Raw genomic sequence first — 24726 nt, 5'->3', positions numbered from 1 at the left:
GTATATATGAATCATTAAGCTAGAATATATGTAAAAGTAGATAATACAACATTGTTTCATCCTCTCTTTTTTTTTTTTATCTTCCTCCTTTTTTTTCTATCTCTTCCTCTTCTTTTCTCCCCATCCATGTATTCTCTCAGGTAATTCATAATGTTAATCCTGATCTGGCAAAAGAAAAAAAGGTCGTCATATTTCTCAATTATTGAGGTTTGATTTTCAGCATCAAGTTTAACATTACCAAATTCCAGACCAATGCGAAGATGATCTGTTTTTCAATAATGCAAATATGACAATATGAATTTGGATATGAAAATCAAAGTAAATAAATTTAAGTTGACACAGTATGTAACAAAACAGGCATGCCTACCTACCACTCCAAATTTTGTGCTTTAAATATCTCATCACTAGTGAAAGGGACACACATTGCTTGCTTGCCTCATCACAGCCATAACGATTGTTGTAAAAACATTTTTATTCACAGGTTTCCGACACAGTTGTAGAGCCATACAATGCAACCCTTTCTGTACATCAACTAGTTGAGAACACAGATGAGACCTACTGCATTGACAATGAAGCTCTTTACGACATCTGTTTCCGCACACTTAAACTGTCCACCCCCACATATGGTGACTTAAACCACTTGGTCAGTGCCACAATGTCAGGAGTGACCACATCGCTCAGATTCCCAGGACAGTTGAACGCTGATTTGCGTAAACTCGCTGTCAACATGGTTCCCTTCCCTCGTCTTCATTTCTTCATGCCTGGATTTGCTCCCCTCACGTCCAGAGGAAGCTCACAGTACAGAGCTCTTACCGTTCCAGAGTTGACTCAACAGATGTTTGATGCCAAGAACATGATGGCTGCATGTGATCCAAGACACGGACGCTATCTGACAGTTGCTGCCATTTTCCGTGGTCGCATGTCCATGAAAGAAGTTGATGAGCAAATGTTGAACGTCCAAAATAAAAACAGTCCATATTTTGTTGAATGGATCCCCAACAATATCAAGACAGCAGTTTGCGATATCCCACCCAGAGGACTCAAAATGTCTTCCACATTCATTGGAAACAGCACAGCTATCCAAGAGCTCTTCAAACGTATTTCCGAGCAGTTCACCGCTATGTTCCGTCGTAAAGCTTTCCTCCATTGGTACACTGGTGAGGGTATGGATGAAATGGAATTTACTGAAGCAGAGTCCAACATGAACGATTTGGTTTCTGAGTACCAACAATACCAGGATGCAACTGTTGAGGAGGAAGGAGAATTTGAAGAAGAAGGGGAAGGTGAAGGTGACGAATATGCTTAAAGTTTAAAGACAGGACATAAAAGCTACCACTACCACAATGTATTATTTCTACTTAATTTTTATAAACGCACCAGGTATATTTTTAATTTAAGCTGACAACAAATGGACTCCAACAATATATTTTAATGTACAAGTGGAGGAATCTATCCATTGTCTACAATAAAAATTTACAATAATATATTATTTAGCCAAAATGTGCGGATTTATCATTGCTCATCTTTTGGAAAAGGTTGTGATATTAAGTTAGTCAAGTTTTTGATCAGTGAATGACTTGCCTTGAAAAGCCGTTGGGCAACTGAAAGAGATAATTGGTGCAGACACTACCACTCGTAATTTTATGAAAATTTTAAATAAAGAGCTCAAATATTAAATTATTGCAATTATTTCAAAAAGGCTTTTAAAGTAAAATCATCTTGATAAAAAATGATAATAAACAAAAACATAAAACAAACTATGATTTTAATTGTTTTCAATCAGTGGCCAAACATTCTAGTCATTTCTTCTCGTTATAATATTCTTTTGTTTCTTTAAGTCAAATGCTGATATTTCATTTCATGTACTCGGGGTTGTTTTTTTTTAGGTGGTTTTCTTGTAAAGTATTGACAATAATTCATTTTCTGCTTTGATCAAAGAGGCTCAAACAAATAAAACGTGAGCTCGATTAATGGGTTGCTCTCTATCAAAATTAGAAGTAGAAGTGAAAAGAGTCCACTTTAAATGTGCCAAAAAACAATTTTAATGTATCAAGACTGAATAGAGACGTTATTTTGCATTGCTTACTTTTGATTGTTATTTTAAAGCATTTATTATTTGTTATTTTTGAACAAACAAATTGCCTTCCATATCAACGGTGCATGTTGCTTCTGGCTGATGTAATGCCAAATAAATCCATGTGTTCAGTCATGTTAAACACACCACTCTCCGTTTTGTTCGATTTTAATTTCTCATAAGGAACTTTTTCTTAGTGGTTTTGGGGTGGTCCTCTCTTACTGCACTGTCGCTTTTATTTATCTCCCCCTCCCCTCCCCCCCCCTTTTATTGTTAAAAAGCGTCCCTATCGGAGTAGCTTTCTATGGATTTGGTCTTTAAGACCTCCAAGATGGTCAATCTTGTTACGTCTTATAATCCCTACTCAGTATCTTATTTCTCTTTCCACGTGTTGTCTTTGTCCTGGGACTGAGATGACTTGGTTTTGTATTTGCTGCGCTACGACTCTTAGCCAGGAGTGAAACATTTAAATGCGTGGTTCCAACACCGCCACCCATTAGTTTTGGTACCGTCTGGATGTGCCCTCATGGCAGGGTCTGTGCGTATACCTTAGACTTTTAGTCTATGTGGGTTCCTTACCTCCCATAACGGGCAGGGAGGTCGCTCACTGCGTGTTCTATACCCCTATATCTCTTTTCCAATTGCTTTTTGTCTTTGACTTGGAATGGGATTATTTGGTTTTGCCCTTTCCTTGGCCGAGAGGGAAACAGTTAAATGTATAGTGTTAGTTTTTTTTGTCTTGTTATGCACTGTATTATTTTTTATTTTATATATTATGATGATTTGTAAACATTTGAGTGCATTCCTCTTAGTGGGGACATGTGCTTGTGTCAGGATGAGGCTTTTAGCTGATCTCAGACTAAGTACACTAGTAGTCGGTAGTGTGCTCTTGGAATCTAGAATTGTTCCCTATTTAAATTTAAACCATTCCCATTTGTTGTACTTTTTATAGTGCTTTCAATTGTAAATCTGTAACTTTTTTTTTACGGCGCTGAAATGACCTAAATGTGATGCAAGCGCCTTAAAACCCGTAAAAACCAAAACAGACTTTTAGTAAGAAAAAAAAAATCATAAAAAAAATTTAAGCTTTTATACACCAGAACATCAACTGAATGTGTTCAAAGAGCTTTACAAGGGGTTTCAAACCGACAGCAACATTGAAGATGTAGAACAAGATCTGCCATACTCTGAAACACCCTTATTTGAAAATTTAGCCAGAAAACTCATCCTTCAAATATCGATCGATTTAAATGACCCTCATCTAGGCAAAAACTCTCAAACCTGGGACTTTGCGAAGTCAAATACGTCAAATTTTACACAGTCTAGTGCCTGCTCCCAAAGTTTACAATGTGAGCACTTCTTGTAAAAAGTTGAGTGTATTCCTCTAGTCTAGTGGGATCCTCTTGTAATCTAGATCTGTTCCACATTTGCTCTTTTTTCTTGGGTGCTTTAATTTTAATTCTATAATTTTTTGTTAGCCCCATTTTCTTAATTTTACTGGCGCTCATATGACATAAAAGTGTCACAAGCGCCGTTAAAAACCTTGAAAAAGAAAAACAAACAGCACTGTATAACTAGTGGGTCACATAGGTCATCTTACATAATTTTGAATGAAAATTCATAACTTTAAACAAATTTTCAAACAAGAAAAAAAAAAAAGAAAAATTTAAAAAATTCAATTTAATTTGCAACAACAAATGCAAATTAATTCAAAGCTTTTCATTGTTTTGGGGGGCTTTTTTTTTTTTTTTCTAAGCTCCAGGCTGCAACATTTGCAAGCAATTTTTACTAACTGTAAATTGTAAAGTAAATCAAACAAACACACTCGGCAACTTTATCAAATTTATTGATTCACTGTTCTCTCAACATTTATTAATGTTTCTTCTGTCCTTTCTTCCAACATGTATTGGTCATCGTCATGCCAGTCTTCACGTGCCCAGTTTGGCATCTCTGTCTGGTATTCCCAATCTGGGCCCTGATAAGAATGAAGGGATGGAATCGATTTAAGGAATTGAACCATCATGCTTTAAGTTAATGTAAGAAAAAGTGTGATGTAAAGAAAAACTGGTTCCAATTTCATTGGAAGTGTAAAACCACTCTTCTGGAGGACTGGATACATAGCTTGTGTAATTGAACTTTCGGCGTGATGGCATTTTATTTTCTAGTCTAAATATATGCTGGTCGTCGATAAAGATCATCCATCTTTGCTCTTTTACATCCCGTAATCACATCCTGCTACAAAAATTGTTATGCCATCTTATATGTAATTCAATATGTATGTTAACTGTCCATTATTAGTCCTCTGAAGTAGTGGTCACATTCACACTTCCAATGAGTTTGGAACCAGAAGAGTAGACGGTTGCCGTCACAACTTCTCTGCCCTATTGGGAAGTTCTATGATATCATATTTCCATTTCCATGTGACAGTGAGACAGTTGGAAATGATCCAAACCATGAAAAGTTATTACAACTTTTAAACTTATTTTACTATAAAATTGGTCAGTTTGCCTGGGTTTGCTTACAACTTTGATTAACAATGCAGCATGTTTATAATACTAATCACAAGAGAGAGCCAACAATTACACAACAACATACAACATGCGATTGATGACTTGGTTGGAAGAAAGGCATACAGTGCAACCTCTGGATAACGACACCTCTGAATAATGACAACCCCTGGATAGCGACATTGACCTCTGATCCCGATTTTTTCTCTACGTATGTAGTAAAACCCCCAAAATAGCAACATACATTTGAGTAAAACCCTGGTTAGCGACATCTTTATAACAATAATCTACAGTTGATACCCGACACATCTCGAAATATTAACCAATAAAAAACGCCTTTTTCCCCCTCCCAATGAGATAACTTTCCTACCAACCAATCAGAACACATGTTTATACACTGCGTGGAATCAGCGCTTGTTCATAAGGAACCACAACAAAAGTTTAGCAGTGTCCATTACCCATCCATTTTAGCTCCTTGCCTGAGGTCAGTGGAGGTTAAGTGAAATCAGGAAAATGCTGTGTCCAATGGGGGCAACTATGGATATTTACAGTCTTATTATAATGGAAAAGCGGGGAAAACAGTAACAGCCTCTTTCACTTTATTAACTGCATTTGAAAAATCAGTTGGATGGGTAATGGACCCTTGAGAGTGGTTAATACCTTGTTGTGTTTTTTTGTTTGTTTTGTTTTTAACATTAAAAAAAAATATTGCAAGATGTAGATCTACTAATTTTTAAGTGCTTGTATATTTTGGTGCACTTAAAAATTTCGGTATTCAAAACTCATCAGTATGGATTTGATTAAAATTAAAATCAAAACTAGATGTGCACATTTGTGTTCTTGTGCGGTACTATCATATTGGCACTTGATTTTTAATAATCTATTTTTAGTATTGTTAAATGACGTTCAAGCGCTGTTTACGACCAAAACAATGAGAATATATACTGGAGAGTGAAAGTGTAACTGGTATACCCTTTTGTAATCACGAGAAATACACATTCTAACGTTGTTGAGACGTGTCATCTCTAGGCACTGGTCTGTGTACCGCACTTTTACATATTCATGGATCTCATCACACCCCTTTTCCGCCATTTTGAAAAGCCCGGAATAATGACATAATTTTCCGGTCCTGGGCGATGTCATTATCCGGGGTTTAACTGTATTTTAAATTGCTCCCATTGGCTGAGACAGAATTCCAAGTCACATTAAGAATGCCAACTTGAAATTCTTCAAGTAATACACACCTATGGAAATGCGAACGTATAATAAATGGTCATTAAATTTTTAAATCTAATTCTCCATGCTATATCTGCGGATAACGGGTAATGACTGGATAATCATTACAGCTCTAATAATACGGTATGTATCTTTGTTCAAGTTTTTGAATAACATTTTCAAAAAATTCTATGATCCCTCTCATGTGGGTCATCCATAAACGTAAATATATTAAAATTATAATTTTTTGACCACCTGTTGAAAACAGGAACAATATTTTATTCTCTTGTATCCATACTAATAAATATTTATGAATACCAAACACTCCAAAGGCTAACTTGTCTGATCAAAATCTGAACAACTTACTTTATATTTTAAAGCATGTAGAAATATAACTAAATCTTTATGCCTGGGGTTGTCCGTCTTCCGACACAGATCACACGAAGCATCAACTCTCCATTGTGTCCAATCGAAACCAGTCTGCTTTTTGATTGGTCGAGGGGTATCCATGGCTGTGGCGTTCACAGCAAAATCGTTACTCTGCATATTCTCTTGTGATGGGGATTTGCTGGAATTTTTATGTGTAGAAATTTTGTTTTCCTGCTCTTTCAATTTTTGTTCAAATAAAGTGTTCTCAACATACTTGGGACGAAGTCTTTCAAGAATTGACCTGCAAACCTGTAACGAGACACGATGTTTAAAAGTAAAAATGATGACAATAATCTGCACTCCACGTAACCAGATGCTGCATTAAAACTGAAATGATTTACGCGCATTGATGCTTGCAACAAATGTAATATTTTATTTTTTTAAAAACAATTCAAAAATTATAGGGGTAACCAATTCAATGATGAAAACATTTGGGCCTGGGTCCTAAGATAAGACACTTTACAAAAAAAAAAAAAAATATCCAACTCAATTGGAGTGTAAATAAATAACTAGCAATAGGCAGTAAAGGAAATTTCAAGAGTTCTAGCACAAATTTCAAATGAGCTTAATCTGTCCCTCCAGGAAAATGCGGCCGCATCGGCATCCGATACAGCCGCATCCTGTGGCCTTCCGCATCCGACTCCGCATCCGTCAGCACAAAGCTTAAAATAAAAATAATAAAAAATTGCCTCTTTTTATTTTCTTTACAGAAAATGTTGGCCTTGTATTTTTTTCCTCGTAAATCATCTCTCTGTTATGTATTATTATATTTGTTATTTTCAATGTATAATGTAAGCATTTGAGTGTATTCCTCTTTGTTGGATTTTGTGCTTGTGTCCGGATGAAACTTATAGATGATCTCAAACTAAGTACATTGGTGGTATGCTCTTGGAATCTACATCTGATCCCGATTTGTTCCTAGTTCCCCTATGTCTTACTTTTTCTTGGGTGCTTTATTAATTGTAATTCTAGAACTTTTTACTATCCCATTTTCTTCCTCTTTACTGGCGCTGATATGACCTTAATGTGTTGCAAGCGCAGTAAGACCCTAAAAAAACAAGCAATAGTCTGTTATATATTTCTGCTTTTTAGTCGTTTTTAATGAAAATGTAGCTTTTAAACCTATCAGTATTCATATTTATTGTGAAAATTAGATTTTGGGGGTTGCAAAAGCACGCAAAGCATGCACAAATGTCGGATTTTTGGCATAATTTATGGCATAATGTCGAATTTATGGCATAATTTATGGCATAATTTTCCATTTTTTTGGCATAATATTGGCATAATTTTGCCCCAAATATGGCATAATTCCGTGGGGACAGCTTAATAGATAATTACTACCGCATCAAATAGAAATATGATTCTTTATTGCTTTTTAGGGGAATGAGCATAGCAAAACGAGAACTTATCAATCAACTGTTTATTTAGAACATTGTCTTCCTTTAACAACCCATATATTATACTCACAATATCACTGGGTATTTCATAGATCCCTCCTTTGCCTTTGTTAGGACCCCAAGCATTGCTATTATAGATGGTATCATTGATTATAGGGTGACCTGAGAATAAAACAAAAATATATCTTTATCATTATTATTATGACTTCGGATAAAGGATAAAGGGGAGAAGCTGGAAGAGGAGGAGGAGAAGAAAAAGAAGAAGAAGATGAAGTGAAGGGGATAATAAGAAAAAGGAAGCAGAGAGGGAAGCGTAGGAGGATATTTTTAAGTGCATAGAGCAGCATTGGTCATAAGACCATGGTTAAACCCTATATAACTGTGTGATGCAGTGCATAATGCAATCATCGCCCTCTTATTCCTCGTTTTTACGGATTCCTTTATAATACCTGAAATTTACAAAGTTCGCAATTTTATTTATTCAAATTTTATGTAATCCTCATTTTCACAGATTCTTCATCTTAAATATTTTGTCAAAGCAAGGATGAGGAACACGTGCTTCACTGTATTAATTTTGTCAACATCTGAGTATAAGATGATCGAAAGTCTATCAGTCTGATAGTTGACAGAAGACATGACTTACCTAAATATTGGAGATGTACTCTAATCTGGTGGGTTCTGCCCGACCCAATAACACCTAAGAGGAAAAATAAGAAAAATAATGACGATGATGATGATATGATGTGGATGATGATGCTGCTCTAATAATAATAATAATAATAATAATAATAATAATAATAATAATAATAATAATAGCAATAATAATAATAATAATAATAATAATAATAATAATAATAATAATAATAACAATAATAATAATAATAATAATAATAATAAATACATAATCAATAATAATAATAACAATAATAAGAATAACAATAAAAATAATAATAATAATAATAATAATAATAATAATAATAATAATAATAATAATAATAATAATAATAATAATAATAATAATAATAATAATAATAATAATAATAATAATAATAATAATAATTGCCCACAGTCTGAATAACACCTTCAAGCCGAGTGCCCACTACTGTCCATTTACAAATTAGACATTGAAAGTGCCTGCTCTATTATAATTTTGTTTGTTTGTCCTCGGGCATTAAAACAACAACAGAGACTGATTCTCGCTCGTTGCTGCATTTATGAGTTTACCGTCTCACTAGCCATATGAACAAATCTCCAGATACATTTGACAGGGCAGAGTAAAGTAGTTGTTAAGTACATAAATAATTGATTGACATGGTCTGTTGTGTGTTTCACTTCATTTTTTTTTTTTCATTTCTGAATGGGTTGAAAAGATAGGAGGCAGGGATAGTTTTAGAGGGGGATAATTTTAGATGTATTATCTTAAACAATCGACAGACACAATATCAATGAATGTCTCCAACTCAAATATGACCATTTTGAAGTAGCCATTTTTACATAAGGGCTAGTCTTATCACAGTTATGTCAAAAAAAAATAAAAATGATTTTAAAAAAACGAATGCACAATATTGGACCATATAGATTGATATGTAACTACAAAAACTTCATTGATCACTTGTAATTCATTGAATCTAAAGTGCCCATGCAGTCCACGTCAGAAAAGTAAGATGGCCTTTAAGATGTAACCATTTCAATACTGTTGTCTCCACTCATAAGCACAACCCTCAAGAATCAAGCAAATTGAATGGTATGCTTTATGCAAGAGACAACAGAAAGGAGTGAATGACAAATTAGCAAAGCATTTAATCTTTTCAGTAAACTATTTTTATTGGTTTATTTTCTCTCTTGTTGTTTGCTGCATTTTAAAAAATTGATAAAAATTTACTTGCTTATGAGCTGAGTCTGTTTGGATGAGCGTGCTCTTAAAGGGGTAAGTCCATATAATAAAAATTTTGTTTGATGCCAGAATTGTACTATAGCTAGATCGTGCTTAAAAATGGAGACAGCAAGATCAAAAATGAATTTTGAATTTATTACAGAGAGAAACCACATATAAAGATAGCAAGAAATTTCAAGTGTTTATTCTGCTTGATATCTGTTTTCTTTCTACCTAGTGACCCGATGATTATTAATTAGGTAAAGGTCACTGTATAACTGTTGCCAATTACGTCATGATATAAAAAAAGAAAGTCGTTCATAACAAAAAATGTTTAAACACACATTATCATTGTTACTGCTCATACACGTCATTTCCTAATAATATAAAACCTAACAATGTTACATCATGGAATAAGCTAGCAGATTTAAGATTTTTCTATTCCCCCCCCCCCCCTTTCCCCCTACATTTGACGACACTTGATGTTCCATTGTGACTGAGACGGGTGAAGGTAGTCTGACTTGGCTTGCCTTTCTCATCCACGACCGTTAGGCACAGTCTATTGGACAGAGCCAGCAATGGTTGCTCTACAGTAATGGTATCACTGGAAGAGAAAAGAGTAATAGTTTTACTTCTCAGGTGTGAATAAATACACGACTCTAGAAGGAATATTATTAATATTGGCAATGATGGACAATGTATGAGTATAAGAATGCCCCATGGTTGTTTTATACTGTGAAATGGATGTTTGGTTATGTGATGCCTGCTGGAGGAATGAAAAATTAAAATTTCTGGATTCATTCGAGCTTCAAACTGTATATTTGTGACATAAACTTACCATGGAAACTCTCCCATGACACGACAGACGTATTCTTTCTGTACTTGTCTGGTCATGACCTGATCGCTTAATCTCTTGGTCACCTCAACAGATTTCCCAAAAACCAACACCCCAGATGCCAATCGGTCAATGCGGTAAATATCTGAAAGAAGATCATGATCAAAGTGTGAGTTTTTGAGGGGCTTTGTGCTCTTGTGGTATAACACACACCTTCAGACTGGATAGTCCTTGGTTCGAGTCCTGCTCTTGGCTCTTGCTGATGCAAAGTTGAGTCCTTGGAAAAGGCTCTTTAATCATATTTTCACATTGCACTCAACAGTAAAATAAGTACCAGGCTGGTAACAATGTTGTCAATGTTGAAAAATATTTGTATCACTGTCTTACAGGCATCATATCTCGTCTTACACGATAAGTGTTGCTGTTGTCTCAGGACCCCTTGTAAAACATTTTGAGCATATTTAGTAGATATTGCTTTATATAAAAGCAAAAGTTGTTTTTTGTTTTTTTTTTTCTTCCTTTCATGCTAATCATAACTTTTATTATTAAGTTTCTATGCCCTTATCTGACTTGGACTGCAGGTGGAAATGGAAATTAAAGTTAGTATTGAAAAAAAGCTAATCAAAATGGCAAGTTGACACATGCTTTTTGTCTTTAAATAATGTTGAGCAATAGCATGAAATAAAAAAAAAATTGAAAGATGGTGAGAAATGAAGGGGAAAAAAAACACAACACCCCCCCCCCCCCTTCCAACAAATAAAAATGTAAACTCACTTATTATCAAATTAAAAATCAATCCAAGCGAAAAAAAATCAAATCATTATCTTGATGAAGAATCTTGAAATTATTCTTAATCTAAAATACTTTTTCCAGACTTTCAAGGTATACTTACTACCTGTTGCACATTTGAACACAAATGCAACTGATCAAAAGATTGTACTTACTGTGTATATTGGAGTAACCCATCTCTTTTTCAAGGATAAATGTGAGGGAGTTGTATCGATACCAACCACAAGTGTGAACTGGGATAGAGGACGGTTTGTTGATTACCAGAACATCATCATTATCCGCAAGAATCTCTATCGGACTGTTTGTCACTGGGTTTTCGTGTCTGAAAAATTAACAGATGGTCATTTTTGTATTTTGAACAGACAAAGATATCAAAATATTTTTTAAGACTAGGGGAACAGCATAACAATTGACAGTTTCTATCAATGTCTCTAATTTGAATACTGACACTGACAAATAATTCAGAATTCAGACACTAAAATACTGCCATCGAAAGTATTATAAAAGTGACTTCAATGTGGGTTTATGTACATATGAAAGACAAAGTATGAGAATGGAGAATTAATTTTTAAAAACATAAACAGTCCAAAAGCTTATGTCTAGGATTATATATCAAGAATCCATTGACAGAAAGATTTCCTATTGATAATTCTCGAGTGAACTGAAATATTAAAATAACTGGCCTTCTTTCATTTATAATATTCATTAGATACAGCCTCAAATACCATCTGACTCAAAAGAAAGGTGATAAAAAGTAAAAATTCATAGGAGTCTCTTCAATCAATTCAATGAACAAATATAAAACTTGCAACGTTAAAATGGGAGTTTTCTTGTTTTAATGTTGTGTTTTGTTTTTTGATGTTTAAAAAAAAAAAATTTAACAGAAATTTTAACATGACATTATATTCATGACTATATTCATGATAAAAAGGAAAAATTAATCAAAACCTAAAATAAAAACAAAATGTGAAAAGTAGCAAACATATTATTCATTCAAACCGTTCATGAACACCTATAAAACAAGATCTTATTAAATAAAATCCCAGAGCCAAATGAAAGTCTATGTGGAAGTCATAAAATAACGATGGAAAAAATATGACAAACTTATTAAAGTCAGACCTCAATGACATCCATGCAAAATATTTAACAAAGCAAGAAATTCACAATACACCTTCATTCATGCTTCTTCAATCACAACAAACATGGAAACTTTGAATTATATATTCAAAAAAAGTCTCTGTTGTTTTGTTGTTTTTTTTTAATTGTTTTTTATTCGAGGCTATGCCAAAGAGTTGTAATTTTCAAGGTGAGTCTAGAGTTATTTCAATATAACTGTTCTACATGTTCTAAAACTCAATAATAAAACAATTGAACTGGATGATATACAGTCATGCAGATAGATTATGGAACACTTGTAGAGATACTTTTAAGTAGATTAATAATCACTTCAAAATAATTAATAATGATTCTCTCTCTCACCGATGTATCTGTTGTGAAATGTAGTCGCAGTCTTTCAGCACATAGTCCAAAGATGATTGAGCGCCGTTGACATGAATTTTCCCCTCCTTTAAGGCTTTATCCTGCATTGAAAAATTGAAACCAAATTAAAGGGTAAAACCTAGATGGCAAAACTTAATACCTGTGCCTAAAGGTTGGAATAAAAATTATAAAAAGCATATTTTACATTTTGTAATGCTTTTCAATTTTAAGTTATCTTAACAGTTAAGCAATTGTTTATTAAATAAAAGTATCATGATAAAGTTGAGGAAAATAATGATATTTTCAAAATCTGAATGAAACATTGTGTATGATATGTTAGCAGATAAATCAGAATGAAAAATAGAAGGAAAAAATTGTCTCATAAACATAAACAGAAATGTACAAGAATAGTTAGTTAGAGAAAATAATAATTTAAGGAGACAATGGAAACCGTGTTTAAAATCTTTAAAGAGGAGCCAAAATCAAGAGTGTTTTAAGGAATTCAATTGTCTGAAAGTTGCCTGTTGAGTTGAGCAATGGAATGGTACCAATCTTTCTTGTGAAAACTCATAGAAGACAGCTAATTACATAGTACCTATAAGTTACATTCCATTTATTGTGGCATATTTTTATTTCACATTATTATTTATTTTTGTATGTACGAATCTTACATAATAGTTTTACATGTCCATAATTTAAAGAGCTACAAATCATCATAGTTCAAGACCTTTCTCTGGATCTTATTAAAAACATTTTTACATGATGTAACATTCCATGTCATTTATGTGATAACACATCAATTAGCTCAATGAGAGAACATTTAACTCAAGTAGAACTCTGGTCCATTTATCAGGACGAACTTTACTGGGTCAGTGGTGCGCCCGTCCAGATATGAGGATGAGCTGGCCTTGACAATGAGTGCACTGGTCCAGTGATGACGATAAGGTCAATCCCGTTTATGAATAGAATTGTTAACCATTCTATATTTGGAAATGTAGTAAAAATTTAATTGATTATGATAAGTTAATGGTTTAGTTTTGTCCTTGAACTTGTTGAAGGTGAGTTAGTGACCTTTCAAGCCATAAACGAAGCCAAGAAAGTGCTCCCGCCCACCTCAATGCCTCTACCACGCTGATTTGCATGCTCTGGCCCATCTGTTACATCTTGTATAATCTCATATAAAGGACATAAAGAATGCCTGTTACCCACGTGTGTGTGTGTTTGTAGGAAATTCCTTTATTGTATGTGTGCGTGTGTGTGTGTGTTTGCATCTCTGTATGTGCATGTCTATGTGTCAGACTAATGTGTGTATAGATCAAATTATAAGTTTTATAGCATTGCTCCCTCTCGTTCCAAAAATCAATTATTCGAAGTAGAAAGAAGACTGAAGTTCTAGATATTTGTGATCCTCAAGTTTTGAGTTTTGAGACAACTTATGGAGAATGGAAATAATTTAATAACCGAGTTTATCGCTGACTTACACTATTTACTTTTTTTAAAAATATATTTTTCAATACATATGTTCCAGTAATCTGTCAAGGTACTGTTTTAAAAAATTGAAAAAATTACAGGTTTCATAAATTCTTACGAAGTTTGCTCTCTCTCTCTCTCTCTCTCTCTCTCTCTCTCTCTCTCTCTCCCTCCCTCCCTCCCTCCCTCCCTCCCTCCCTCCCTCCCTCCCTCCCTCCCTCCCTCCCTCCTCCCTCCCTCCCTCCCTCCCTCCCTCCCTCCCTCCCTCCCTCCCTCCCTCCCTCCCTCCCTCCCCTCCCTCCCTCCCTCCCTCCCTCCCTCCCTCCCTCCCTCCCTCCCTCCCTCCCTCCCTCCCTCCCTCCCTCCCTCCCTCCCTCCCTCCCTCCCTCCCTCCCTCCCTCCCTCCCTCCCTCCCTCCCTCCCTCCCTCCCTCCCTCCCTCTCCTCCCTCCTCTCTCTCTCTCTCTCTCTCTCTCTCTCTCTCTCTCTCTCTCTCTCTCTCTCTCTCTCTCTCTCTCTCTCTCTCTCTCTCTCTCTCTCTCTCTCTCTCTCTCTCTCTCTCTCTCTCTCTCTCTCTCTCTCTCTCTCTCTCTCTCTCTCTCTCTCTCTCTCTCTCTCTCTCTCAATAAATATCTTATTTCCTTTGAAGAAAATGTATAGGTTGTACCATAATTTATCGCTATTAGCTCAAAAAAAAAAAAGGATATTTTCTGGGGTGAGTGCTAAATGTTGAATACTGCTCGGCTAGCTGCCATTGTTACATTGATCAGCTGTGGCAACTAGCCACGGTGAGTGTAACTTCCAGAATGCACTGTAGCATCACAAGTGAAACATCACCCTCTATCATCTCTTGCAACAATTTTGAGCACAGAGTCATATGAATGTGAATAATTTTAGCTTTATCTAGTAATAAGACATACCAAGTCGATCTGTTTGTAATATTCAAACTCGGTTTCCAGAACATCTTTCAGGGTCCTTCCTACCCATTTCACTTTAGCAGTGTCAACAATTACCCAGTGGTATGGGTACACTTTTCTAAGACCTGAATGATTTAAAAGGATAATATCTCATCAAAATATTAGGGTATTGATTTGATAATGATAAACGTGACCTGTCATCTCAAAATTGTATCAAGTTGGGATGAACTACATGCTAAATATTGATTTTAATGTTAAAATGACCAGAAATGGGAAATTATATTTTTTGATATTGTTACTTTAAGAAATCATATTTGTTAGCTTTATTAAAACATAAAACTTAATCAAATCAAAATCTCATAAATTTGAAACAATAACTGTAACTATCAATTTTAGAATCTAAATCAACATGACATAATACCGCTTGTCATAATACCACTTTGAGGCAGTGGGTCACACTGGCAACTAGTGCCGCGCTGAGGACCGGACCGAGGACCGGTCCCACGGTCTTTTAGCTGTGAACCGTGGTCCAGTCCCAAAGAGGAAGACCGCCGGCGGTCCTCACTTCTTATCACCTTTCAACGGTCTCGCGCCATACTACTTCCCCAGCGATTCGTTGCCTCGGTCCTTTGCCTATCTTCCACCAATCACCACCCATCCCACTTAATTAATCGCACCCACCCCCCTTTGCCATACACTAAACGACACAGACGACCATAGAGGCAGACGACCACCTCCCTCCACTCCGCAAACCGCCCTTTCGTGTGTGAGATGGGGGGAACAGGAGGCGCACGCCTTGGACGATTCCATTATACGGGGTAAATTTCAAAATTTACTACACCATAATGATCGCAATGACAATGATCTATGATGAAGGCATGACCCCTCTTCTCTAATGGGTTATTGTTTGAAATGTATGTGACTACTAAAGATGTGTGTGTGTGTGTGTGTGTGTGTGTGTGTGTGTGTGTGTGTGTGTGTGTCGAACCTAGCAAGTTGCAAGTCTGATTTTTTGTTTTCTTTTGTCCATCTCTTGTCGCCACTCCTTTCTATCGCATTGTTGTCATTTAATATAATACAATAATATTAAAATTTCGTTTGGTGTTTTAACTAATCAAGTAATATGAGTTTCATTAGTTTCTTCTGTCCAAAAAAACCAGTTATAACGTCTGTATTTTTAAAAGGTCCAATAGAATATTTGGGGACCCCGATAGCTCAGTTGATAGAGCACTCTCTTTATACGCAAAGGGCCAGAGATCGATCCCGGGTGCAGTCGATTTTTTTCTGAATCCCTGTCTACTCAGCAATGAATGGGTAGCTGAGTTTGTTAGATCTGGCGAAAAGTCACCATCGACCCCTCTTATCACCTCATCCACCCCCTCTTATTATAACTTCACGTCTCTCTCTTACTCTTCAATGCTCGCTGCCCTCTAATGTGTGTGTGTGTGTGGGGGGGGGGGGGGGGGGGGGGGTAGGAGTTGCGTGTGTGTATCAACGCCACGAACAACTCGATCAACGCCTTGGGCGATGCCATTATCTCCGTTAATGGGGATAAATTTCAAATTTTATTAAATTATCGAAGTAACAATGAAGTACGGTGAGCAAATAAAGAAGGCATCACCCCTCTTCTCTAATTAGGTTACAATTTGAAATGAGTGTGACTACTCCGTGTGTTTTACTCCTGTAGGCCACGGTTTTCATCGTGTAGCGGTCTTTAACGGTTCAAGAATGAACGGACCGGTCTAGAGACCGGTCCTTGCGGTCTTCATTTCCCAAGGACCGTAGGACCGTGGTCCTTAAGCTTGCCAAGGACCGCCCCGCACTACTGGCAACCCCATTTACATATAAGGGTAAACTGGAAAGTTTTGATTCCCCTCTTGTAATTTCAAAACTATAATCGATACTTAATTGACAAAGGTATCAAAAGAAAGCTTAGTTAATGTCCTTTCCATTTATCATGTTAAATTTCAGCATAGTCACTGTTCCCAACCACACAGAGCCACCAAAGCCGCGCCAGCTATTGCATCACCAAAGAAGAATTTTTTTAAACGTGAGCTTTTATTTAAAACACTTTACAAGAGGATCCAGGATTACAGCAATATTGAACACATGACACCTGTAGGGTTTATCAGATTTCTCAACAGAGACATTACCAGTTAGGTACTCATTTTACACCTGTATGTGAGTAATGATCCTTTGCACCTCCACAGCCAGGACTCAAACAGAGACCTGCATATCGTAAGCCAAGGGTCATACCACAAGACCACATGTTGAGAATGTATAACGTCCTGAAAATTGCAAACAAAGAATCAGTAGTCAACTACTAACAAAAATGAGCAATGGCATCACATGCTACAGCCAGTACGAACATAGGCAAAAATGTTTCTATCCAAGAACGACATCTAAATTATAACACAATCAACCATCACCATCACTCTACACAAATAAAATAAAATGGTTACCATTTTCAAAGTAGTACGATGTTTCATTACCATCCTCTTGACCAAGGGTGAATCCAGCTTCTTTTGCTTTCTTCCTCAATTCTGCATTATGTTGAGCTATGACTTTCTGAGGTAACAGAAGAAGAAGACAAGGAGGATAAATATAACAGTGATACATCTCTTCTTTTTTACAATTGTTTGACGAACCTATTAAAGAGCAAATCTAAAAACTATTTCTAAAATATGTTCCGGTATGGTGCAGAGTTTTTTAAATGGGATAAAAGCATTTTATTCTTCAAATTTTTTTTTTTAATACTATGGCAAAGAAGATGTGACATAGGCCAGAGGGAAGGAAATTCCATGAACTACTGTACTGTGATTAAAACCGAAACATGCCTTTTACACTTGTAAGTATTTAAGAACAGTAGGTGTTAAAGTAAAAAGGTCACTAGCTCGTCTGCTAGAACAATTGTAACTGGTCAATCTCATTCAGTTCTTTCTTTTTTTCTCTTTTATGTTTGGAATTAAAAAAAACAAACATGAAAAAACAAAACAAAACATTTTAAAGTCTTTCCTTCGAGCTTTGCTTCCAATGATTTTTAGACATTTTTATTTTTTTTATTTTTGACATAATATACTAAAAATGGAAAAGAAACAGTTTCACCAACAAACCTTTCTCCTCTTCAACGCTGTTTTTGATAATCTTGGTAGCTTCTCAATTGGTTCTGCTGCAAGTCGTCTGGTAGCATCGTCAGCAGAGTCACCATCACTAGTTTTGTCCATCCTGACAAAATACATACTCAATAAATTTTTGTGAGCTGTGTACTGAGCATAATATAAAAGGAAATAAATAAATAAATTGATCTTTTATATAGCGCAATATTCACTTAATGTGCTCAAAGCACTTTACAAAGGGTCCCTGACCAACAGCAACATTTTACAAATAGAACGAGACATAACACCTGCTAGGCGATATTACAATTTTTTTTCGGACAGAGACAACGTTGTTAACGTCCAGGTACTCAATTTACACCTGAGTACGGTGAGAGAATGTGATTAAAGAGCCTTTTCCAAGGACTTAATTATGCACTGACCTAGGCTCGAACCCAGGACCTTCTGATCCGAAAGCGAGTGTCATACCACAAGACCACATAGCCACATAATGATTAGATATTGTTAAATTAATTTGAGCGACACCTAGCATGACAGTAGACACAGTCAATTTGAGCGACACCTAATGCAACACAAGAGATTGCTACTATATTTGAGAGACACCTTCTAATTAACACTAGATTTGCAGTAAGAATTCCAGCCAATAGTCACTAAGAGTCATAAAAATAAAAACATCTGTATATTCCTTGATAATATAATTTTGATTACTCACAATTGACATTTACAATGAAAAGTTTTTAGAAATTTCTTTTAGGGGAAAGCGTGGCTCAGTGATACGGTCTTTGCTTCGAACCCAAAAGGTACCGAGTTTGAATACCCGCTGTACTGTGTGGTCTTGAGCAAGTCATCTTGCCCTAGCTTAATTTGCAGTGCTGCACTAGCTGATGCCTGGGTTAGTCCGGTCTTCCCTTGGAATAGACCCTAGAGACAAATTTCCCATTTGGGATGAATAAAGGGAATTTTATTTTATTTTTTAAATTTTATGATTAAGATATATCACCACGAGACAAGGAGGCTTTGTAGTGGGTTTGAATCTGGACTGGAAGTCCTAGAGTTAGATTTCCAAAGCCAAAGTAGACAACTTTTATCAAATTTCTCAATTTTTAAACTTCCCTCTTAATTTCAAAGTTTACTTTAAATATAAAGTTTATTGATATTGTTACTTTTTTCTTTTTAATTCCTTAAGTCTTAAGTAATTTGTTGTATCATTACCGTACCTTTCTTTATCATCATATATTCGTTTACCATGTTTTTAATTGTTATTAAATCATACATGACCCTCACTACAAAGACAAATGCTGCTGCAGCAGCAGATGGTAACAGTAACAACAGAACAAATGCAGATAAAGAGAGAGAGAGAGAGAGAGAGAGAGAGAGAGAGAGAGAGAGAGAGAGAGAGAGAGAGAGAGAGAGAGAGAGAGAGAGATTGGGGGAGGGGGGGGGGCACTGAGTTTTATTCCCAGTGATGTAATGTCATAATGTCTCATGTCACTTCTCATTCTCAAAGAATGTCCCTCCTTCGCCTTCATTTTCATCTTGCGCCTGTATTGTGACTGGCTGCCTCTATTCTCATCCCTCTCCCCCCCCCCATTCCGGCCGATTGGATTACCGAAAAAAACGTCGCCGGCTTTTTGCGATTTGGATTTGATTGATTTTTTTTAATTGTGCAACTTGTGACAAGAAACTTAACAAATTTCTGCATTACAACCTTTGGATTAAACATACAACAATTATGGACTACTATTATGAAGACTAGGACTAGGAGGGGGATGAGAATAGTCACTTCGATTGTGACTCACCTTCCCGTACCGATATCCGTCTTCCAAATAAATGTACAACTTATTTATGATATGGAGTTGACAAATGAAAAGACAATTATGAGTGCAGGGGTAGTCGAAGTAGAAGTTAAGTTAGAGACGGATTTTTGTTGGGGTTTTTTCCACAGAATTCTGTGTTTTGTTTACATTTTACATGCTGGATGTTTCAATGCTGAGTGACCTCCCCTCGACCCTGTAAAAAAAAGTAGTATTGAAATTTCGAAAAATTGATATCAGCTTTACATGAGATAGTCTTTGAAAATCAAAAGGAACTGTGTTTTCCGTCCACATGATACCCAGCAGAGTTTTCCGTCCACCAGCTCGAACACCTAACTTGTTTTTGTTTGTTTTTAAGGGTTTTACGACACTTGCAACACCTTAAGGTCGTACCAGCGCCAGTAAAAAGGATGAAAATTGGATAGTAAAAATATTATAGATGTACAACTAAAAAGACGAGGAAAAAGTAAAAAGTAAGACAAAGGGGAATGGTACAAATAGGGAACAGATGTAGATTCCAAGAGCACACTATCAGTCTACACTTAGTTTGAGATTACCTAAATGTTTCACCTAGACATGAGCACAAGATCCCACTAAGAGGAATACACTCAAATGTTTACAAATCATATGTTAAAATAAATAAATAACAGTACATAAAAGGGAGATGATTTACAAGGAAAAAAATATCATCTCTCAAAACTATAACTATACATTCAACTGTTTCCCTCCCAGCCAAGGACTCCGGCCAGGGTCAGGACAAAACTTAGTAATCTCATTCCAAGACAAAGACAGAAAGCAATTGGAAAACAGATAAAGGGGTATAGAAGACACATCAAGTAGCTCCCTGCCCACCATGGGAGGAACCCCTCACTCACCCCACTCCGATTACAGTTACGCTGTGCTAAAACAGCCGGCCACCTCGCCTTCTCGTTCCAAATAAAAAGCATGAATTTAAAAAAAATATTTTTGTTTTGTTTTTAAGTATTTAGTCCAAAGGAAGGTTAATAGGTTGGGATTACTATTACGGTAGCTGGATTTGTTAAAATTGACAGAAAGTACTCTGTACCATGTGAAGCGAATATGATATCGATATGCTTATAAACATCACCCTTGTACTGGTAACAAATGCACCAAATATGTTATTTTCTGCTATGAACAATAAGTAAATAATGATCTTATACACTGCCCCGACTGACACATTTGACAAGGAGACACGCGTCGACATCATCTAAGGGCTCCCTGGTGGACATCCATCGCATTTGATGCAAATCAGGGCACACGCCGCTTTGATGCAAATGCAAGAGATTAGTAGCCAAAGATATCCAGCGGGGAGGGAAAATGACAACCAGTGAAAATGTGCATTTATGACAAATTAGGTTATTCAACGGATGCGACCCATGACGAATTTGTGGTGATGTATATTCCCATTTCTCTTTTAAACAATGTATAAGGCTTTTTTAAATAATAATAATTAAAAAAAAAAAAAGAAGCCCAACTTATAAAAAAAAACTAAAGCAATAAAATCCCAATCTTATTTTTATGAAAAACAACGTGAAACCCTCATGGAAATATCGAAAAATGACGCAAAATGATGTCCATTGCAACAATGTTAAACTAGGCCCATAAGTGGGTTCAAATGTCAGACCTGCATATATGTACACGTCGGTTTTTACGAAGTGTCAGGTGGCTAGGCAACAAGTATGAGATCCACCACCATCCCTATTAACACGACATTGAAAAATAATGGAAGAAAAGAAAATGCATACCTATATATGCACTGCCATATTCTAGAATCAATGTGCACAGTCGTTCTTGCTGCACCATTTGCATATGGAACAGCATCCCTGAATATGAAAAATGTCAGAGCAACAAATAGCCTGACAATATTAGTTATCTCGACTAGTTTAAATTCAATCTATCAATATTATGACAGTGCTACCCCACCACACCTAGTTGTGTCAATCTTCATCACATTTATGAAGCTGCAACTATTTTGGATTGAAAGTAAAACAGACATGTGGATAGGTATAGGTAAATAAATTAATAAATATTAGGCTTTTATATAGCACAATATCACTAATTGTGCTCAAAGCGCTTTACAAGGGGTCCCTGACCAACAGAAACACTAAACATGTAGAACGAGGCATGACGCCTGTAAGGTGATTAATATTACATATTTTTTATGACAGGCACAACGGCCAGGTACTGTTAACGGCCAGGTACTCATTTTACACCGGAGTACGGCGAGAGAGCGTGAGTAAAGAGCCTTTTCCAAGGAATCAACTATGCGCAGAGCGAGGCTCGAACCCAGGACAATCTGATCAGAAAGCGAGTGTCATACTCATACGACTAGACCACATAGCCTTTCATTTCCATTCTTCACATTAAGTAGTCATTCAGAGCCATAAATCCCATGCAGCTCGAATTTAATACAATAGCTTAAACAAACGGAAAATAGCAACGGAAAATATGTAGGGATTTGTTACAAGTGTTCGGGTGACATACTTATTTGCAAATATGTGCTTGGGCATTTCGTATAATGAAGTATCATTAATACTTCTATTACAATATGGTTTCCCAAAAGGTAGCAAGCAATTGTTGTTGTACATTTCACGCCATAGAAACCAGAATAAACTCCGGCTCCACGGGCCTAATGGTTCTGAAGGACTACTTTTTATTTATTTTTTTTTTATTGAATGCAACAGAATAACGAAATGAGTATTGGTTTAATTTGATTTATTTGTCAATTTTATCAACATTTAAATTACATAGAAATTTTCCAAACAAAAAAAAATTGTGAGCATTTTATATTTCTTCATGCTCAACTCGATGTGCCTATCATGTTATCAATTCTCCCCCAGTTGACCACATGGAACCAACGTTCCTTTGTATACAGAACAAATTGTCCTTTAAGCAGCATTTGCCAGTAGCACCAACCACTGCCAGTTTTGAGGTATTCATCTCATTCACACCAGAGTTGAATGGGAAATGTAGGACTGCATTGATGGTGGTTGTCTTCCTTCCATCCGACTATAGCGTCAAAACCGTGATACTGGTACAATAGTTATGATTCACTGCCTGGAGAGTCAGTGAAGCATGAAGTTTGTTATTCTGGATTCCGGATAATATTCTAATTCATCTTTCCTAATTTGTGACAAACCGTCTCAGAATGGTATATGTTAGGGTGCTCATTTTGCCATTTTCCCCCATATTATTTTCACCATGATACCACAATGTTTTGATGTGTCTTTGTGTTGTAATTCAATCTTCATATATCTAAAATATTTTAAACTATTCCAACAATTTGAAGATCATATCTGTGCATATTAAAATCAGAAGGCATAGAGGTACGGTATTTTCTAATTCTACTTATATCAGGGTGCGGGGGTAGATGAAGTGCATTGTTGTACTTGGAATTGGAAAGTTTTCTCTTATCTTCCGCTCATTGTTCAAGAGAAAGTAAGTTGTTGGTGTGTAACATGTTGAGTGATCCGTTTTGGCTGGTGATTGCTTCATCCTTCCATACATGCCTGGAAATTAGACATCTCAAACACGGATATATGATCTTTGTGTTTGAATGACAGCAAGATCACGACTGAAAATCACCCTCTAGAAATTGTACCATATTTTCACGTGTGGTCCTAACTGCTGTCATTGCAACTCTATTGTGTTTTGTCAGGCATTTTGTTTGTCAATGTTTAGCAACTTGACTTTAAGTGTCATTTTAGAGACATAGAATGCTTCCCATGGTCACCTTCAACTTTCGACTCAGATTTCTTCGGATGGATTGACATCATCAAACAAAGCCAACACTTTAAATTCTGCATATTGATCTTACATAATATACAACATGTGAATTTTGGAGGCTCTACTCTATAATCCTACCACATAAGATTTAGATTTCATCGTTATCATAAATAAATGTCATGTTATATACTTAAACAAAATCACTTTTATCTTTATTGAATATTTCCTAAGAGGTTTTCGTTTTCTAATTGCATCCTCAAGTTTTCAATAACTGAGAATGCATTTTACCTTGCCACCAGCTCAGTCCCAAGTCTCTTTCATTGCTTAAGTTTGCTCTTTGGAAAATTACACTTTCTGTCTATCAGGGACATTGACTCTTCTCTGAATCTGAAGCAAACTGCATGTCCTCAGACTGCACTAATGTTCTGGCTATGCATGCTCTTGCATCCTGTAAAATTCTACGTTTTCTTAATTTCTTACTAATGACAAATGACGAATCTCAGATGAGTGGTAAGTGTACCTGCAATTCAACCACTACAATACCTGACTGACATATGAACAGACCTGGTTCAACTCTGTATTCACCAGATATTTTCTCTTCTGACCTCTTTGACCTATTAGATCAGGTGGGAAGTTCTCTGCAATAGATTAGCATTCTGTCCATGGGTTAGCAGGCAATTGCAGCAATCTATTTCCTGTCAGCGGAAACAAATAAACTCTTGTTCCTTATCCCGATAGCCAAATTGGTGGAGAATTCGACTTGCAAGTCGATGGACTGACATCTGTATTGATTTTACCCTTTATGTTCAACAAGCAGCTATTAGATAAATATAAGTCAGAAAAGTGAGTGGAACAGATAAAAAACAAACAAAACAAACTTGAGCTTTATACGGTGCAATATCCACTAAACTTGCTCAAAGCACTATACAAAATGTCCCTAGCCAACAGCAACACGTAACATGCAGGTTGAGACATGACGCCTGTTAAGCAATGTTACAATTCTTTTCGGACAAGAAACAATGCTGTTTACGGTTAAGTACTCATTTTACACCTGAGTACGTTGAGAGA

General features: G+C 36.1%; 2 protein-coding genes across 3 annotated transcripts in view; one reads left to right on the top strand and one right to left on the bottom strand.

Moving 5' to 3' along the window:
- The window catches only part of LOC144976837 (tubulin beta-4B chain-like), an 8848-nt gene extending 6622 nt beyond the window's left edge, over positions 1-2226 (top strand). For both annotated transcript variants that reach the window (XM_078921338.1, XM_078921339.1), the window contains exon 5: positions 482-2226. In XM_078921338.1, coding sequence (XP_078777464.1) covers positions 482-1306 — 825 coding nt within the window. In that variant the 3' untranslated portion in view covers positions 1307-2226. The remainder of the gene's footprint in view (positions 1-481) is intronic.
- A 1676-nt stretch (positions 2227-3902) lies between these two features.
- Positions 3903-20112, bottom strand: LOC144976836 (pseudouridylate synthase RPUSD2-like). Its single transcript, XM_078921337.1, has 12 exons — positions 20062-20112; positions 18098-18209; positions 17447-17552; positions 14988-15109; positions 12599-12699; positions 11275-11441; positions 10334-10475; positions 9963-10099; positions 8266-8319; positions 7693-7784; positions 6163-6474; positions 3903-4049 (listed from the first exon to the last, which is right to left on the bottom strand). Coding segments are annotated over exons 1-12 (1479 nt in total). The 5' UTR covers positions 20064-20112; the 3' UTR covers positions 3903-3917.
- Positions 20113-24726: the final 4614 nt, after the last annotated feature.

This window comes from Berghia stephanieae, chromosome 7 (genome assembly GCF_034508935.2).
Source record: "Berghia stephanieae isolate SIO BIC M18660-M18661 chromosome 7, UCSD_Bste_1.3, whole genome shotgun sequence".
In the NCBI taxonomy this organism is placed as follows: domain Eukaryota; kingdom Metazoa; phylum Mollusca; class Gastropoda; order Nudibranchia; family Aeolidiidae; genus Berghia; species Berghia stephanieae.
Note: the sequence above shows the minus strand (reverse complement) of the source record. Positions and strands in the feature narration are given on the sequence as shown.

Bases quoted from the DNA above. Each gene is read 5' to 3' on its own strand.
- LOC144976836 (XM_078921337.1), bottom strand. The intron at 12,700-14,987 runs GTATGTCTTATT...TTTTCAATGCAG, and splicing joins ATTACAAACAGATCGACTTG to GATAAAGCCTTAAAGGAGGG. The intron at 7,785-8,265 runs GTAAGTCATGTC...TTTTATTCTCAG, and splicing joins AGTACATCTCCAATATTTAG to GTCACCCTATAATCAATGAT.